Raw genomic sequence first — 19304 nt, forward strand, 5'->3', positions numbered from 1 at the left:
ATTACACGCACACAAGACCCATAATGCCCTCTGTTTCAATTAGTGCTACAAAACTTTCCATCTTATAAAATGCATCATTACAGCATATAGTTAAGTACAAACTAGGAGAGGACAAGAAAAAAACTGAAGTGGTCTTTGCTTCAAAGAATGTCATCTATATAGTGAGAAAAGTGGTAAGAAAGACTGTTTAACAGCTTCAAAGCAACTAAAGTGAAAACGGAATATTAAAAGCTAAAGATAATTGCATAGTTGCTCAATATTATGGATTTCAAGAGGATGGGAATTTGAACAAGATTCTAAAGGAGAAAGACATCAATTAATGTTGGTTGAATTGAATACCAGGAAAATGAAAATGTATACATAAAACACACCAGAGAGAAGTAAGCTGTATGACTAGATGGTATAACAGATTAGATAATAATTCAACAAACATTCATTAAAAGTAGCCAAAATTAGAAGGAAAGCAGAAAATTGGGGGGGAGGGGAGACTTACTGACAGTTTCTCAGATAAAGGTCTCATATATCAAACATATAGACAACTTTATCAAATCTATGAGAGTATGAGTCATTTCCCAATTGAAAAATGGTCAAAGGATATGAACAGGCAGTTTTTTGATGAAGAAGTCAGAACTATATGTAATCATATGAAAAATGCTCTAAATAATAGTGATTAGAGAAATGCAAATTAAAGCAACTTTGAAATACCATCTCCCACCTAGCAGACTGGCTAAAAGGATAGAAGAAAACGACATATTGGAGGGGATGTAGAAAAACTGAGACTAGTATACATTGTTGGTGGAACTGTAACTGATTCAACCATTTTGGAGAATAATCTGGAATTAGCCCAGAGGGTTATTAAAACTGTGTATAATGACCACTATTCCAAGGTGATCAGGGAAAAAATAAAAGAATCTACAGATTCTAAAATATTTATAGCAGCTTTCTTTGTGGTGGCAAAGAACTGGAATTTGAGGGAATGCCCATCAAATGGGGAATGACTGAACAAGTTGTGGCATGTGACTGTGATGGAATATTACTGTGTTATAAAGAAATGAAGAACTGGTTAATTTTAGAAAAACATGGAAAGACTTGCATGAAATAATGAAGAGTGAAATGAGCAGAACCAAGAGATTGTTGTATATAGTAACAGCAATACTGTTTGAATAGCAATGATGAATGAGCAAGTATACAATTCAAACCAATTATAAAGGACTTATAATTAGAAAGATGCTATCCACTTCCAGAGAAAGAACTGATAAATAAGTATGGATAATATAGTTTTACATATATACACATAAATCTGTGTCAAATGGAGGCCTTCTCTAGTGTAAGGTGCGGATGGAAAATGTTTTTATTAAGTTGCTATTATATGTAGAATACTAACTCTAAGTGGAGACTTATTAAAGTTGAAGTAAGACAGTTCCTGCATTCAGAGTTCAGTCTGGAAAGGTAAGTCACAAACACAAATAACACAAAACAGGCTTTAGAGGGGTATAAGAAAACTTCTATGTGAGGTACAAGGGCAGACAAAAATCAGGACCAACTACTGGAGATCAGAGAAGACTTCAAGGAGGAGGTGGCATTTGGTGCTTCAAAGGTTTGGTGGGAATTCATAAAGGAAGAATATTTTGTGGACAGCATAAGTAAATACAGAATATTGAGTAGGCCTGCTCAATGAGGAAATTGGAAAGGGAAGCTAATGTGATGTTGTAAAACGCTTTGAATTAGGCTGAGTGTAGGCTACAGGGAAACATTTAAGGATTGGAGACAGAGGAACAACAGGGATAGATATATTTAGAAAGTTAATTCTAAGGAACATGAAAGATAATGGAGATAAGGAAAGTAGTGCTGGGAAGTTCTATTGGGAGGCTACTGCAATAGACCAAGTAGACAGTCATGTTGTATAAGGGTGAGGAAAGTAGGAAGAGACAGACAAACATGGATGCAAAAGACATGGCAACAGAGTCAACAAGGCTTAGGAATTAAATGGCTATGTTAGAGGTAATTGTGACAAAAGAATCAGAGATAACACCCAAATTTTACACATGGAAGACTGGCTGACAACACTAGCAGAACAGTCAGAAAGAATAAATTTAGGGAGGAAAATCTAATAAAGTATGTTGGACATGTTGAGCTTAAAGGCTCAATAGAATTTCTACAGTCATAACTGAGCCTGTGGCCCTGAATGAGGCTGTCAAAAGAACAAGTGCAAAGGGGCATACTGATTTCCTATCAATTCTATCACTCTGCTTTCCAAGTAAAATTTAAAGACTAAAAGACTTAGTCTTATTCTACGAAGTCTTATGTATGTAGGCTGAGGGATAATTAATTGAGATGTAATTTTATATGTTATGAGTAAGTAAAGCAAGTCTTGTTAGCAATAGCTTGACTTAAATTAGGAAGAATGTGAAGCAGAGCATTTTCTACAGAGAACTCATACTTCTGAAGCAGGACACAGTGAGAGCCTTCAATCTGACAACAATAAGAGCTTAAAGATAAAGGGTATCTCATTAAAATTATAAAATCATGAAAAGTATACATAAAATAAACATGAGTTTATTTTTTAAATGCTAGAATACTAGAAATGGGAACCTGTTTTAACACAACTCAATTTTATTAACAAGATAGTGTGTCCTACTAGGTAAAGAGGACAGCATAATGTAAGTTCTTTGAGGGCAGGTAGAATTTTGATTTTGTCTTAATATCCTCAGTACTTCAATGCCCTGCTTAAAGTAGGTACTTAATAAGTTGTTTGTCAAAATGTCAGTTGAATGATGCCTCTGTCCTCAAGGAGCTTACATTCTAGTAGTGATGAATGAGGCTATAAATAGTAAGAACACAACTTGGAAGAGCAAATAAAAGTACATGGAGTTACCTTATTAACTTTAAATTCCTTAACATCCATCGCTTCCTGATGTTTAAACTGACTGCTATTACCAATAGGAATGATGGGGATGGCATAAGTAGGTTTCATTGGTTGTCTTTGTGCCATAACCTCAGACATGATCTCTCCATTGTAGTCGCCCAAATTATACCTAAAATGATCACAAAGAAAATGTGTTTCTGAAGGTTATTTTATAAATACCTGAGTTGATAATTTTACAAATGATTAGGGTACAATTTCAAGGAAGGGCTACATAATCATAGACAACAAATCAGAAATGAAGAGGACTTTAGCAATCATATCAACCAGCACCCTTGTTTTGTAGATAAACAAATGGGTTCAATTAAGTTCATGACAGAATCAAGCCTAGATGCAAAATTCTGAATTCTGAATACTAGGTCCAGTGCTGTTTCTCATCACACCATATTGTCACATCAATTTATAGCTAAGCAAAAGTTAGCCGACAAACTTAGTAAATTATTACAATTATTTTTAAAAATTAAAAGCAACTTTCGATTATTCACTGACTACCTACCCTATGAATTTACTTGGTTCTTTTGCCTTTTTTCCCCTCTCCTCCTATTTGGCTATCTTATAATTTAACAATATCTATCCTTCAGAAAAGGATAAGCCTGCAAGTGCAGGGAAAATCTGACAGGAAGATTAAAACTGATAATTAAAGTTGAATTAAAAACAGTGGAATCTTTATATGCAGTCATATTTTAGGCATAAAACCACAAGAAGGAAAATAGAGTATATTTTAATTTTCTTAAATTGGCAAATATATTAACAAATATATAATTGTACAAATTAACATTTAAGGTGATAATTAAATGGGTTATGGATAATTATTTGTTAAGTAATTTAGAATAGAAAACAATACTTTACCTTTTCTCCATAATTTCCAGTGTTAAATGTAATAGTTCCCTCTTACTTTTTTCTCTTCTTTTTATCATTTCTAGAATAGTAACAGCTCGACTCAGATCTCTACGCAATTTAAGCATTTTTTCATATGAAGCTTCATCATTTTTACGGTTCTGTAAATAAGAAATTGTGCATTAGTTTCATTCAGTTGTAAATGATTTTATTCCAGAAATAAGTGCATTATTAGTAGTTTGCTTTAAAGAATATATATAGGAACTGCATAAATCTTTATACTTGTTAAATTTAAAAGGGTAATTACCATGGAAATAACTTGATACATAACTTTTATGTAGATTAAAGTGAAAAAAATATACTCCTAGTCTTAGGAGAATAAAGCAAGATTTTGCTTTAATTCTATAGAAAGTCACTTCCAAATAACTACAGTAAAAGTTAAACACAGAATAAGAAATAAACACTGTAGTTTAGACTTACAGTAATCATTTTTACCCTTAACAAAGATGCTGCCATACTGACTTACTTTTCGAGTCTGCATTTTTTCAGTCCGCCTTCTGAAAGCCACGTAAGGATCATTGGTGCTGGAGCCATCTCTCTTCTCTTGTTTTACTGTTGGGATAAGAGATAGACCTCGACAGTTTTTCCTCTTCCTAATCCAGTATTCATACACTTCTTTAATCAGTTCATCATCTTCTTTCAGCAGCAGCTTGGCCTCCTGCAGACTGACTGGCTAAATGTAAAATCCACAGGGTCATTTTTATATGTGCATCCATCTATACATATGCTGATTGTACTTACATTTTTAAACCAAATCTGCAATAGAGCTGTACCTGTTGGCCACTGCCTTTTTCTAGCCGGTCAATCATCTCTTCAAACTGTAAAGGAGAGATATCCATTTTCTTCTTCAGCTTATTCACAAAGGCTTCATCTTCAGAATCCAAATCATAATCAGGCTGCTCAGCATCCAAACTAAAAGCTAACAGCATAATGAAAATCTTACATGACCATTCATTTACTCCTTAAACAATAAAACTATATAGGTAAGTGGAAAAAATCTCAAAACTAAGATTTCATGTAGTTCTGTTTTGGGAACCATGGAAAATCTAGACAGCACATCAATATGCTTTCAGTTTTAAGGTACTAGAGTTACTATTGATTTTATATTACAGATTTAATACAGGTAACACTAATGAAAGAAAAAGCCTACAGACAGAACCTTTATGAAAACCAATAAAAGAAAAAGAACTTACAACAGAAATAAACATTATTGTTACTGTTGTTTAGGTGTTTTTCAGTTCCTGTCCAACTCTGGGATCTCATTTGGAGTTTTTTTCTGGCAAAGATACTACATTGGTTTCCATTTCCTTCTCCACCTCAGTTTATAGATGAGGAAACTGAGGCCAACAGTTAAGTGACTTGCCCAGGGTCATACAGCTGTGTCTGAGATTAGATTTGAACTCAGGTCTTCCTGACTCCAGGCCCAGTTCTCTATCCACTACACCACATAGCTGACCCATCCAAATAAACTAGGGGCCTATTTTAAAAAAATTTATTTATTTTATAAAAGGGCCTTGGCTTCTGTTCCAAGTCATAAAAATAAATGTAGAATATTTAGCTGTTTGTATATAGATGACTATAGTATTTCAAAGAGAATAGAGAGTAAAAACAGGGCTGAAAAGTAAGAAGTCACTCAAATTGAAGATCAATAAATATAAAAATTTTAAATGTACGCCAATAAGAGGCAGTATAGAAAATGGATAGAGTGCCATCCTGACCTGAGTCCTAGCTGGGTGACCGTGGGCAAATCATTTAACTTTCTCTGGGCCACAAGCTCCTCTACAACTGTCAACTGTACAGCAGGTGTTAATCTCCAGAGAAAGTTTTTCACTGGGAGCTCCTCATTATGCCAATGAGTTAAAAGTTAGAATATATGTTTTTCTGTGATCACAAAATCAGAAGAAACTTAGAGAGCTAGTGCAACTTGATTATTTTAAAGAAAAGAGACTTGGAGAAGCTAAAAGACTTCTTTGGATTAAAAACATAATAATCACAAAACATTTGTGTTAGCTTCAGTAAATTAGTCAACTGAATAAATGATAATTAAGATAGTTTCCTCTTTATGGCTCCATCCCAGTTCTAAAGCTACCCCCAGCACTCGTTTTCGTCTGAACTTATTAACACACTCACTATTATCTCATACATGAGATGAGGCTGGTAGAAAACAAAACAAGACACCCTGAAAAAACCTTAACTTCTCATCCACTGGCTATATGACTTAGAGATTCAAATGGGTAGGGATTGGATAGGCAAAGTCTTGTTAGATCTATTAAAAAAAATTCTTTTTATCACTACTAATTCACATCCTAGTTTGGTGTAAGCCTATGGAAAATCTCCATTTAAAATGTTTCTTTAAAAAAAAAAGCACAAATTATAGCATATACATAAACCTTATATTATTTTGAAAAACAAGCAGATCTTTGTTTTAGCCTCTAACCTGAGCTCATCTTCCATCATCAACTGCCTATTAGATATTTGCACCTGGGTGCCCCAAAGGTATATCAAACTCCAAATGTCCAAAACATTATCTTTACCACACACACAAAAAAATTCTCATTCTTCTTCCAAAGGTCCCTAAAATTTCTGTTAAGAGTAAAACTCATCCTTCTACTCTACAGTCATTTTCCACTCCTCAAACCCCTTAGCCAAGTCTTGTCAATCTACCCCCACAACACCTTTTTTGTATCCATCCCATTCCTACTACTTTTGTTCAGGTCCCTATCACCTCTTACCTGAACTCTGCAACAGGTTCCTAATTGGTCAAACTGCCTCAAGCTTCTCTCCTTTCCAACTCATCTACTCATCTCAAGTGAAATGATATTCCCAAAGCATGTCTGACCAAGTCACAACTCCACTGCTCAAACTCCACTGGTTCCCTATTATCTCTAGGAATAAGACAAACTACTCTCTTTGGTCTTAAAGTCCTTCACAATCTGGCTTCTATCTACCTTTCCAGCCTTATTAAAACACCAACCCTCTTCACATACTCTATGATCCAAACTGACCTTCCTGCTGTTTCTCATGAATAAAACTTTATCTATGTCTGTACATTTGTGCAATCTTGCAAAGACTTAGCAAGTCCTCCTTTCTCACTGTTGCTTCCTTAGAATCTGTTGTTTTTCCTCAAAGTTCAGTTCAAGCATCATTTTCTACATGAGATCTTTCTTGATTCTCCAATCTGATAGTACAGATTCTTTTATAACATCCTCAGCAATTTGCAATTCTACTCCCCATGGGAACTATATTTCTTTACATACAGATCTCTATCTGAAGTGTATTTATGATGTGCATGTGTCTCCTTGCATTTATGGGTAAGCTCCTTCAGAGCAGATTGTATCACTTTGTCATCATATCCCCAGTGAATACCAGGGCTGCCCCTAGAACATGGTAGGTGCTTAATAAACGGTGTTTTCATGTGGTATTCTTCCACTTCAAAAGGAAAGACTAAAAAAAAAAATCTCACTCTCAAATAATGAGTCATAAAGGTCATCAATAAAATCCCATTCTATTTTGGGGAAAAATGTTACTATTTTTATGTATCCTGTCAAAAAAACAAGCTTGGCTATTTATTTTAAGGCAAGATGTCTCATAAATATCGAATGTTATCTAAATTTAGTGAAACTTTGTAGGTTCAAATACATTTTCTTAATCTCTATTATTGTAGGATCTGATACTTTCTCTACAAATCCAAAAACTAATGGTTTCCATTTTAAATCACTGCCAAGGCTAAAAGGAAACTCTGGGCCCAGATGACAGAACAGACACACAGAAAGATCACATCATCAGTCTCAGAAATCAGACTGGATTGAAAAAGGGAGGGAAAGGGAAGATGGGAAAAAGTCAGGAGGAAAGACTGAACTGTTTACTTTTACTTGTGGATATACATAAATAATTCTTTTTTAAAAAGCCATATCAACATTTAATTGCATATTTCTCTCATGGGCACCATCCCTATACATTTCTCAAAGGAAAAATAAAAAAACAATGTTTTCCCTGAATGCATTCTTTACTCTCCCCTTTCTTCTCGATAAAAACTATGGCTGCCAGAAGAGATTCCTTTCTGGACTTAACAATCAAATTCAAGCTGGACATGAGCCAGCAAAGGGTTTTAGCAAAGTAAAAAGCAGTCCAAAACTGTGAGGTTGGGGGATAATAGCAGGAGCAATTTGTAGGAGAAGTCTGATCAACGGAGCATACAGAAGGGCTTGCCTTAGCAAGGAGGGCCACCTCTTCATGAGATGAGGTAGGTATCTGAAAGATTTGGGAGGAGCAGAAAAGAAGTTCTCAGACATCTTCCCTTTTTGTTTCTGGTAAGATAAGACAAGGTTCTTATCTGAAAGGGTAGAGTCAAGGGATGCTGAAGGAAGCTGGAGGAGGGATAAAAAAGCATAGTTTTGGAACAAGCAGTGGTGGGGGAGTGGAATACAAAAAGAGCCCAGCTGATATTATTTAACCCAAATTTATGAGGAATGCCTTCAGCATGGTTATGTGAGTTTCAATGAAGGCAGCAGCAAGGTGAGAGTAATCCAAAGTTGTGGTTGAAAAGGCATTACTGACAATAGGACCAGAAGGTAAACAACATCAACACAAGGTGGAAATAGGAAAATGTAGCTAGTGCAAAGATGATGGTTTGGGAAAGAATGAAGGGGTGGGAGCAATTAGATCCAATGGTAGAGCTGGAAGGGGCAGCTAGGTGAGGCAATGGGGATCAAGTGCTGGGCCTAGAGTTAGGAAGTCTCATCTTCTTGAGTTCAAATCTGGCCTCAGACATTTACTATCTAAGTGACTCTGGGCAAGCCAATTACCCTGTTTGGCTCAGTTTCCTCATCTGTAAAATGAGCTGGAGAAGGAAATAGCAAACCACTCCAGTATCTCTGCCAAGAAAATCCCAAATGGGGTCATGAAGAGTGAGACATGACTGAACAACAAAAAGGAGTGGAGAAGGTTAAGAGAAAAGACAGAATGACACAAGATTGTGTCATTGATCAAAATTGTGTCAAATAATCAGATAAAGAAATTTTGGAGTTCATAAACATGGAACTGGAACATATATGAATGATGGCAAGATCTCCAACACTTATACACAAAAATCTGTAAGGTATAATTTGGCAAGTGATATACAAGAGGTACAAGCAGAAGTTTTTTGAAAGCATCAAAGTTGGGCCTTAATAAGGGTAGGCTATAAATAAGCGAAGACTGGTGGGGAGGTAATTTCAGGCAGGGGGAATAAGAATAGCCACAGGCAAAAAGCAAGGTTACTGCAATATCTGGAGAATGGCTAATAGTCCAAATTGAGTGGAGCACACTGTTGGTATTGAAGAGCACCGAGAGGTAAGGCTGGAAAGAGGCTGGGGCCCATACTATAAAAAGATCTTAATGCTAAGCTACAAGTTTGAGTTTTATTCTGTAAGAAACTAGAAAATACTGTAGGTTGAGTACACAAGTATTATTACACAGCCTTTACTAATTAGAAAAATAAGTCTATTATTATCTTACTGAGAAAATAAGAGGTTAGGTAACTTATTTTGTATGGGAGACAATTCAAATCTGGCTCTTTCTACTTATTTTAAGTCTACTACTCTTTCCATTACACTGCAGCTTGTTTGAAAACTATACTTTAGAAAGAATTAATCATTTGGTCATGGATGTAGAGTGACTAAAGGTTAGGAAGAATACTGCAATTGTCCATATGAGAGACTAAGATAACTCAAGCTTGGTGCTGGCAGTGAGCATGAAAAGGAGAGAATGGCTATGTGAAACTTAATGGATGTGGTATAAAATAAAGCAAGGGATTATATGGGGAAGCAGAGAGAGGAGCCAGAAACAATGAACAATCTGAAATCCTACTTTAAGCTAAGATGGGGAAAAGGGAACTGGGGGATTGTTTTGCCTGGGGTTTTTATTCATAAGGTTTTGGAAGCACATAAACTTTTCTGATTAGATCACATCCTACAGATGCCCAATGGACCAAAAAGGTTTCACAACATATTAAAGTGACATGATAAAATAAACACTTAATGTAACAAATGGCAGGAAAATTTTTTTTTATATCTAAGTTTTCCAACAACAACAAAAAAAAAAGAATGAGGACAGTACCAAATTATGCAAATCTAGAGTCGCTCCTCCATTTTCATTTTCCCCTAATATATACAACTTTCCAAAAAGCACGGTGTCCCCAAACATGCACTTTGCTCCCAAACATGTCATTTATGTGTTCCATATTTCTGAAGAAATGTTCAGACTATCTACAGAAAGTATAATTGCAATTTAAACCACCACAGGAAATTATTCAGATATTATTTTTTTCAAATGCGAAAAAAAGTTTTAACATCACCATTATTCCAAATGTATTTTTTTGTTAAAGTTTATTAAGATTTTTCTCATCTAAACTCAGATCAAGAAATTTGGCTTTTTTATTCCATTAGTATGACTGATTTATTATTCAGAAGACAGAGATTTTGATCTTAATTACCAAGTAGTCTAAAACCATGATTAACTATAACCAGAAATTCAGTGTGACTAACATTTCTTTCATTAAAACCACTTTAAAGGGGAGGCTAGGTGGCGCATTAAGTAGAGCACCGACCCTGGAGTCAGGAGGACCTAAGTTCAGATCCAGCCTCAGACACTTAACACATACACACACAAAAAAAATAACCTACCTGTGTGACCTTGGGCAAGTTACTTAACCCCAAATGCCCTCCAAAAAAAAAAAAACACTTTAAGTCACCATTGTTAAAGAGCACCCTATTCAATGTAGAAAAATGGCTTTAGAAATTCAAAATTAATTGTGTGCTAACCTTGGTGGTCAAATATTTTAGCATACAGCTATAGGAATAATCATCAACAAAAACACTTTTTACATGGGAAAAAATCCCTAGTAACGTAAGAGAATCAACATTTCCCCCCAATTATTAATTCAATGTCAAAAGTGAACAAAGCATTAAAAAACAACAAAAAGGAACAAAACCAGAACAGCAATAAGTTAAGATGCTTCGCAAAGTTTTTCAAAATTACGACAGAATAATTACTTACGCTGTATGTGAATTAGCTGCTTTGGCATCTTAAATTCCCCAGGATATATAGATTCATAGTAAGCAATATTACTCTCTGCCTCTGGGACGGGAATAACCATATTATCCCTCTTCTCGCCATATACCTGCTGTGCTGAAATAGCCCGCTGGAGATGATGTTCCTAAAACAGAGGTGGAAAGCAGAAAAGTAAAGCATATTTAAACAGAACATAGCAAAGTTGAGATTCTGCTAGTTGTTTTAAATACAGCTAGAGTGTCAAAGTCAGAGCAAAATGTTATAGTGCAGGAAAATGGATCTCAAAATTGAACAGTCAACTTTTGAATATGTTATTGGGATTGCCCAACAGTAGCTCATTGCCCAATTGTAGCTCATGCAGATTAGGTAGATAGGGAAGATGACTTGCTGGTCAAGATTGCTAATCACTAATATCTAAAATTTGTCAAGGTTTGATGGCCCAAGGTATGCACATTCTTTACTACAGATTCCTGCTGCTAACATACTTAACTGGCACCAAATTTTACCTCTACCTACCACCTTAACAGGGAAGCCCTTAAGAATCACACTGCTTTCCTTACACTAGATAATGTTTGGGAAGAGGGCAGCTCTATTTCATAACAGAATCATAAATGGCTGTCTATTCAGAATCGGAAAGAGTGAAAGAATTTTACCACAGGGAAAGGAGAAAATTGAGAACAAACCAAGGGAACAGGAAAGGCTTCCCCATAGGAGGTTGGGAAGAAAGCTAAGAATTCTAAGAGCAGATGAGAAATTATGAAATATGTTATGAAATAACATCCATTTTTATATATGGAGAGATTTCTGATTTAAATTGTGAGCCAAACTTAAAAAGTAAAATAATAATTCCAAAACCAAAATAAATACAAGACTATTCTTCAAGAATAGGATCAGAAGAAGAAATTCATTTATTAGATACAGATTCCAACCATACATAAGAGTTGGATCATCTGTGGGCCTCATTCAATAATATCTACCAACTCATTCTATTAAAGATCACACAACTACCTACATTATTGCTAAGGTTTGGAAAAACTAGACATGCTAATAAGCTATTAACTGCAAGTTGTTAAATTTAATTCTAACAAGGTAAAGATGGAGAGTTGGTTTACAGGCATTCACATTCAATGTCAACTTCTAAATGTGAACCCAACGTAAATAAAATAATTTTCAACAAATGTACTTCAGAAATAAGGAAGAAACTAACATATGCTGAGCCAGCAGTTAAAAAATACTTTACCTTAATGACTAAAGTTAGGTTCTGGTGCCATAAAATACTGTGGTTACAATTACTAGGGTTAATAATATATAAGGTTATGTATGATGAGCAAGACATTCTCAGAAAAACCTGGAAAGACTTGCATGGGATGATGTAAAGAGAAATGTACTGTGTACAAAGTAACAGCAATATCATAAGATGATCAGCTGTGAATGACTTGGATTATTCACAGCAATACAACAATCCAAAACAACTCTGAAGGACTTATGAAGAAAAATGCCATCCATCCCCAGAGAAAGAACTGATGGTGTCGGGATACAGACTGAAGCACATTTTTTAAACTTTATTTTTCTTGAGTTTTTTTGGTCTATGTTTTCTTTTACAACATGATTACTATGGATAGGTTTTAAATGACTACACATGTATAACATATTAAATTGCTTGCTTTGGTGGGGGGGAGAAAATTTGGAACTCCCAACTTTTAAAAACAAATGTTAAAAATTGTTTTTGCATGAAGCTGGGGAAAAATAAAATACTAGATTAAAATAAATAAATAATATATAAGGTTTATGCAGTTTGACATTGAGGCTCTTAAAAGAGCTGGCACTAGGAGCTGGAAGTTGTTCAGTCATTTTCAGTTACGTCTGACTCTTTCTACCTCATGTAGTGTTTTCTTGGCAAAGTGGAGGGATTTGTTAATTCCTTCTCCAGATCAATCTATACTGATGAGGAAATTGAGGCAGAGTTAAGTAATTTGCCCAGGGTCATACAGTTAGTAAGTGTCTGAGACCAGACCTTCCTGACTCCAGGTATGGCACTCTATCTACTGTGCCACTGAGCTAAAATACCAACTTCAATAAATACTAGCTGTGTAACCATGGGCAAGTGGAGTCAAAATAAATTGGAAACAGGGTCCACTAAATAGTACATAAAGGCCACATAATGACTTATTTTTAGAATGTAATATTATCTATGTATTTTTGTTTTATTAAAGACTTTCCACTCACAGTTTACTCTGGTTTGGCCTCCTCGGGAGCCGTATGTTTTGACATCTCTGCTCTAGGCAACAATCTAAGATCATAAATTGCAGAAAAGGTGCCACCCAGAACTAGTAAAGGGAGTTTTCTTGTCAAAGAATGTTCTATACTAATGAACTCACAGATCTAGTCCCCATCTTTAATACCAACATAAGAAATAAAATTTCATTTCTGTATCACAGAGACAAAACAATTTAAATGACTCCATAACATTCCAGCTAAGAAATTCAAATAAATCACAATTTACCAGGTTGGAAACAAAAAAGGACTTTTAACACTAATCATAATTATACAAAATACATCCTATGTAGGACAATAATATTTTTTCATGCAGGGTTGTATTAACAAGAATGATTTTTATAAAAGGCACAGTAAAAATTGTATTTCTTTTGTAAGTTTAACTTTGAAAGGACATAAACTTTATATATAGCCTTTTTATTCTTTGTATTTCCTTTCTTCTTTCCTTCTCTTTTTGATATCAATTCCTGTCTTATTTCCCTGCCCTATCCTCTTCTATTGATCATTCACCTTGTAATCAGGCACCAGATGGCATAACATATTGAGCACTGGGCCTGAAGTTGGAGGATTTGACTCAGATTCTAGCTACATAAATGCTAGCTATTATTATTACTATATTATTATCAGCCATCTATTTCTACTTAAACAAAAACAATTTTCTTTATTCCATCTAAATATTTCCTTTTCTTCCAAACTCATCCATCTATTCTTGGCTACCCTACCCACTTTGCATTCACTCCCTAATTTTCTCCCATCCAACAATTTCACTCTTTTTTTTGTTGTTCATTTCATCACCCTGTCTTAAAAGCAATTTTTCCTTTTTATATTTCCTATCCTACCCATGACACTCATTTCTTCTAAATTCAACAAACTTTATGCATCATGTGTAAAGCACCGTGCAGCCCGAGAAAGAAAAATGACATAGTCCCTGTTCTTTAGGGGTTTATAATCTAATGCAAGAATATAATATATACATACATAATGCAGGTAGAATGTAATTAAAGGAATAGACAAGATCCAATATTTTCTAAGAAAATTTGAAGAAGAGGAGATCTCTTTTGACTGGTGGGGAGGGGGGAAGGAATAAAGACTCAAGGAAGGCTTCTGAGAGTAAGTAGCATATGAATAATATACTAAAGACCAGATACTAAAAGGAGTTAAAATTCTGAGATGAGGAGGTTGAGAGGTGGAAATGATCCAGACAGAATTATAAGGGCTGGATAAAGGACAAAGGGATGAGAAACTTGAAACTAGGTTAAGAGAGTCTTGTTGAAATGGCTGTACAGCTACAAAAGTACAATCAAAACAGGGATAAATTGGGAGGATATGGAGAGTCTGATGAACCATAAATCATTGTTATTATAATGTCCTTTGTTCTTGAAGATACCCAATGACATCAGCAGGGTGATGTCTTAACTTGAAAGTGAGTTGGATTTAAGTGAGGCAGAACTGTACAATCATCAGCCTTACTCTTCCTTCCAAAAAGTCATTTAAGTCCAGTGGCAAGGCATATGTCAAGATGACTGGTAACGGCCCTGGATGTAGTGGGAGGCCATGGCCTTTTTAAGCTAAGGTCTGGTAAACTAGGTCATCTTTTACCTCAATTCTTATCTAGCCTTTAACTACCAAATGGACACTGCCTCAGATAAACTGAATCCTGACGAAGACCTTAGCTTAAAAAGGCTCCCACAGTTTCCCACTGCACCAGGGGCCGTTGCCAAGTCATCTTGACCTCTATCTTGCCACTAGGCCCTGATGACTCTGTAGAGGGTGAGGATGATAACTCTGCACAGCTCTGCCTCACTTAAATCCAATTCACTTGCAAGTTAAGACATCACCCTGTTGATGTCACTGGTCTTCAAGAACAAAGGATGAACAACAGCCAGAAGTTACAATGATAAGAAAGAACAAGTTCAGAAGACTGGAGGAGAAAGAATTGGTAGGACTGATCAGAAAAGAGAACTTCAAAGTTCTGGATTTTGGCAGTGCAAGTTTCTAGCAATGTTACGGTCTAGGGTGGCAAAGTAGAGAGAGAGCTAGATGTTATGAGACTTGAGGAGCTGGGCCATTTATACAAATAATGAAATCACCAAGAATGATGGCAGGTGTTGGGGTGAAAAGGACTATAAATCGAGTGCCAAAGACACTGAGGAAAGTAGGAGAATGTCCTAGAGGTTGGTAGATGATCAAATAAGAATGTGGAAAGGTGACAACTGATGGTACAAACTTCAGTCAGGTGTTAAGTAAAAATGGCTACAGAGTGTGGAAATAGCACATGATGTGGAACAAAGACCATACCTTTTTAGGGTCCTATGAGTAGTAGGTGAATGAATGAAATGTTTATTAAGAACTTACTATATGCAAAGCCCTGTGTCAAGAAGCTGAGGATAGCAATAGAAAAGGCCATTCCTGCTCTCAAGGAGCTCATGGTCTAATGGGGAGATAACACATATGGAAGATTTCAGCTGCAAATTTCATGATTGTTAGGGTACAGTGGAAAAGCAGATTTTAATGTCTCTTTAATGTCATTTCCAATGAAAAAATGAACTAGTTTCTGATACTGGATGATTTGAGAGTGCCAAGGCCTTTGATGGCAAGAGCTTTCTTTTCTGGATCATTATTAGATATGGCAGCAGTAAGTGCAGGAGCAGCTGCCAGACTGTATCTCCACTGGGGTGACTTCCCTGGGTGATGGCTGGGGCACTGGGTAAAGTGGGAAGCATGGCTAGTCCCAAGGCTCAGGGTCCTGGGCTATCCTCATCAATATCTGAGTGGAAATGGCAGTCAAAGTGGTAGTGGTGGTTTGATGTACCTGATGCATGCTGACTCCTGACTATTCTTAGGAGTGCCCTGCTACTTCTGCTAGGCTGGCTTGCCTACTTTGTGGGTGGCAGTTGGTGGGGATGGCTGTGAGGGTTAGGCTAGAAGCAGGACTAGTAGTCTATAAAGTACTGCCACTCCTAGGACTCGTGTCCATTGTGAGAAGCAGCAGTCAGTATTGTAGAGGAAGGCAGGAGATGAAGTAAAAGCCAGGTTTCAATACATGCCATGACTAAATGGGATAAAAGTGATATTTGTTAACAATGGGGGGTGGGGGTGGGGATGGACCCCCTCGTTTTCTGGTGAGCTCAAAGGAAGGGGAAATTAAAGGAAGAAAGATAACTGAGATAGATATAGAGGAAAGTATGAAGGTAGCTTGGAAAAGGGAATGTCAGATGATGGCTCTGAAATTATAAAATTATTTCATTATGAAAGTGTTTATTAGATACCAGCAAGGGCTAAAATTAAATATGTAAAGGCTTGTAGAAAAAATCAGTCCCAAAGTTCTAATTAGAACAACGGTGAACTAGTCTTCCCAGATTTTATCTCCCCTATGACTCCTTCAAATATGACTGTAGCAGAGAAAAGCTGTAAGTTCTGTTCCCTTTACTTCAGTTGGCATTTTGTGGTTAAGGGAACAAATGAACATGAAAGACTTTCGGTCACTGATGGATTCAAGTCAAACAGTCAACTCTAAGTATTTATCATGTGTAGAGCACAGTGTGAGCTATGTTAGATCTGGCAAACAGAGAACCTACCTAGTGGGACTGAGCTATAGGCATCTGAATATTTCAAAGAGAGTAGTCAGGGCAAGAGATGCTTAGGAAAAGGAACAAATTTGAATAACTTGGTAGAAAATCTGTCTTTTAACACTAATTCCAGAGGACTGATGAGGTATGCTACACACCTCCTGATAATGGGGAGATCGACTCTGGTGTCAGAATGATGGTCACACATTTTTTGGACACAGCCGATGGGAAATTTTTTTCTTTATTTTCTCAATTGTGAAGGAAAGTGGTGGGAAGTGCGGGGGAGGACAGGTGGAGGTTAGGAGTGGAGGGGAGGTCAGGAAACAGTCGACAAAAAGATAAAGGAAGAGATCACAGACATTTTTGTAGAACGGAAGCAAGAGGGAATAAAAGGTAAACAGATTTTAAAAGTAGTATGTTGAATTTATTAACTACTTAAAAAAAACCCTCCTCTATTCTTTTATAAAGTGCTCATTTAGTTGCTGTTTTTATGTTCAAAATCTTTTAAAATAAAATAAAAAGAATCTATCTTCCAATTAGTAAATCACATATTGACTGCTGGTAACTGTTTTAAGATAAGGATCAAATAATGATGATTTACACTGAGTAAATGTATTTTGGTTAATGAATGGTCCTAACCATCAAAATTCCTCATGGAAAGAGCTATTCAGGTTTGTAGTGATTTCTGCATAAAGGTTTAATTATGACTCACTTGATCCTGAAAATTTTAATTTTACAGAAACAGTCTATTTTCCCAACAATTCTAATTAGGCCTTGTTTTGTTATTATAAAATTACAATAACAATTTTAACCTCTATACATACAGAAGATTAGTGACTATTGGTGGATATGATCTGTCTTTCATGCTTGTAAAGCCAGGCTCTTCCAGTGCACCTACAGTAAGACGATAGAGTTAGGAAGTTCTTTTGCTACTCTCTCTACTTGAAAATCCTAAGTTTCAATCCATCAAAATACAAATGATTGACACTGAACAGAGTTAGGTTCTAGGCATAAATGTAGCTTGCAATAAGCTGAATAAAAGATTATACCCCTTAAATGGAATGTTCATGTTCAAAGTTTAATTAATTGGGGAAGTACAGCAATAGGAAGGCAAAGACCATCAACATTTCATGGTTTTGCTATGTAAAGAATGAGAGAAACAAAATGACTACTCTTTCCATTCTTTCCTGCCATTAAAACGGTTACAAAATTATTGCAGTGGCTCATTTAATTTATTTTATGTCAAATTAGTTAGGAACAATTTCCTCCTACTATTATTTGAAACCTAACTCAACATCACATGTTTTCATCCTATTATTTTCCTTAAATGTGTAACATTTGTAAAATTGATCATCTACTAATTAAAATTGCTCATTTTTGGTAATTTTCCCTAAGAATTAGCCACTATTTCCACTTATTTCTACTACCACTAGACCCATTTGAACAAGATCATTTAACAGACTGGCTATATCCATAGCACATGTCCACATACAAAGTGATTTTGTGCAGTGTGATCTTACTTTAAAACCATTCAAGAATATTCTGACTTTGGCATCTTCTCAGTTTTTTTTTAATGCTTTATTAACTTCTGATTTACATCATTCGTTTCCGCCAGATTTTGAGTTACAAATTTTCTCCCCATTTTTCCCCCACCCATCCCCCCAAAACAGCAGTCCCACATGATATCCCCACCTCCAATCTGCTCTCTCCCATATTTTCTCCCATACCCGTTTCACAACTTTTCCAGTGGATCTCTATGCCTCAGTGCCTGTATATCTTTTTTTTCTTAATAACATGTAAGATGGTATTAATAATAGTATATATATATACACACACACATATATATATTTTTGAATATGTGATTTTAAAACTTTCAATTCCAGATTCATTCCCTTCCCCCCCTGCCACCCACCCCCACTGGGGAGACAAGCAGTTCAGTATAGGTTGTACGTGTGCGGCTAATGCAAAACAATAACATAGTAGATGTATTGTAAAAGACTGACTATATTTCCCTCCCTCCTATCCTACCTGCCACTTGTTCTATTCTCTACTTTGATCCTGTCCCTTTTCACAAGTGGGTGCTTCCAACTTCCCTCCCCCCCAGCCTGCCCTCCCTTCCATCATCCCCCCTCACATCCCCTTCCCCCCCTATTCTCCTGGAGGGTGAGATCCCCTATTTAGTGTATATTTCCCTCCCTCCTCAAGCCAGATTCAATAGGAATAAGGTTGACCCATTCCCTTTTGCCTTCCTATTCTTCCCCTCCATTGTAACCATTTTCCCTTGCCTCTTCTGTATGAGATAGTTTGCCCCACTCTGTCTCTCCCCATCTCCTCTCATTATATTCCTCTCACCTCTTAAGTATCATCCCTTCCTGTTAAATTGGTCCCGTGCCCTCTATCTATGTATACCTGTAAACGTATATACACACATTCACATATGTATTCATATGCTCGCATACCCTCATATAAAGACATATTATATATATATATATATATATATATATATATATATTTCTAATCCCTTCAACTACTGAGAAAAGTTTCATAAGTTACAATTATTGTTTTTCCATGTAGGAATGTTAATAGTTCAA

General features: G+C 36.0%; 1 protein-coding gene across 4 annotated transcripts in view; it reads right to left on the bottom strand.

The window, feature by feature from the left end:
• The window catches only part of EPC1 (enhancer of polycomb homolog 1), a 102550-nt gene that overhangs the window by 21422 nt on the left and 61824 nt on the right, over positions 1 to 19304 (bottom strand). For all 4 annotated transcript variants that reach the window (XM_069086462.1, XM_069086459.1, XM_069086461.1 and 1 more), the window contains exons 2-6: positions 10856 to 11015; positions 4594 to 4739; positions 4287 to 4493; positions 3773 to 3921; positions 2876 to 3035 (exon numbers count right to left, since the gene is read on the bottom strand). In XM_069086462.1, the coding sequence (XP_068942563.1) occupies positions 2876 to 3035; positions 3773 to 3921; positions 4287 to 4493; positions 4594 to 4739; positions 10856 to 11015 (822 nt within the window). The remainder of the gene's footprint in view (positions 1 to 2875; positions 3036 to 3772; positions 3922 to 4286; positions 4494 to 4593; positions 4740 to 10855; positions 11016 to 19304) is intronic.

This window comes from Petaurus breviceps, unplaced genomic scaffold (assembly GCF_028583685.1).
Source record: "Petaurus breviceps papuanus isolate PSGF00001 unplaced genomic scaffold, PetGlider_PUasm1.0 178, whole genome shotgun sequence".
In the NCBI taxonomy this organism is placed as follows: Eukaryota; Metazoa; Chordata; class Mammalia; order Diprotodontia; family Petauridae; genus Petaurus; species Petaurus breviceps.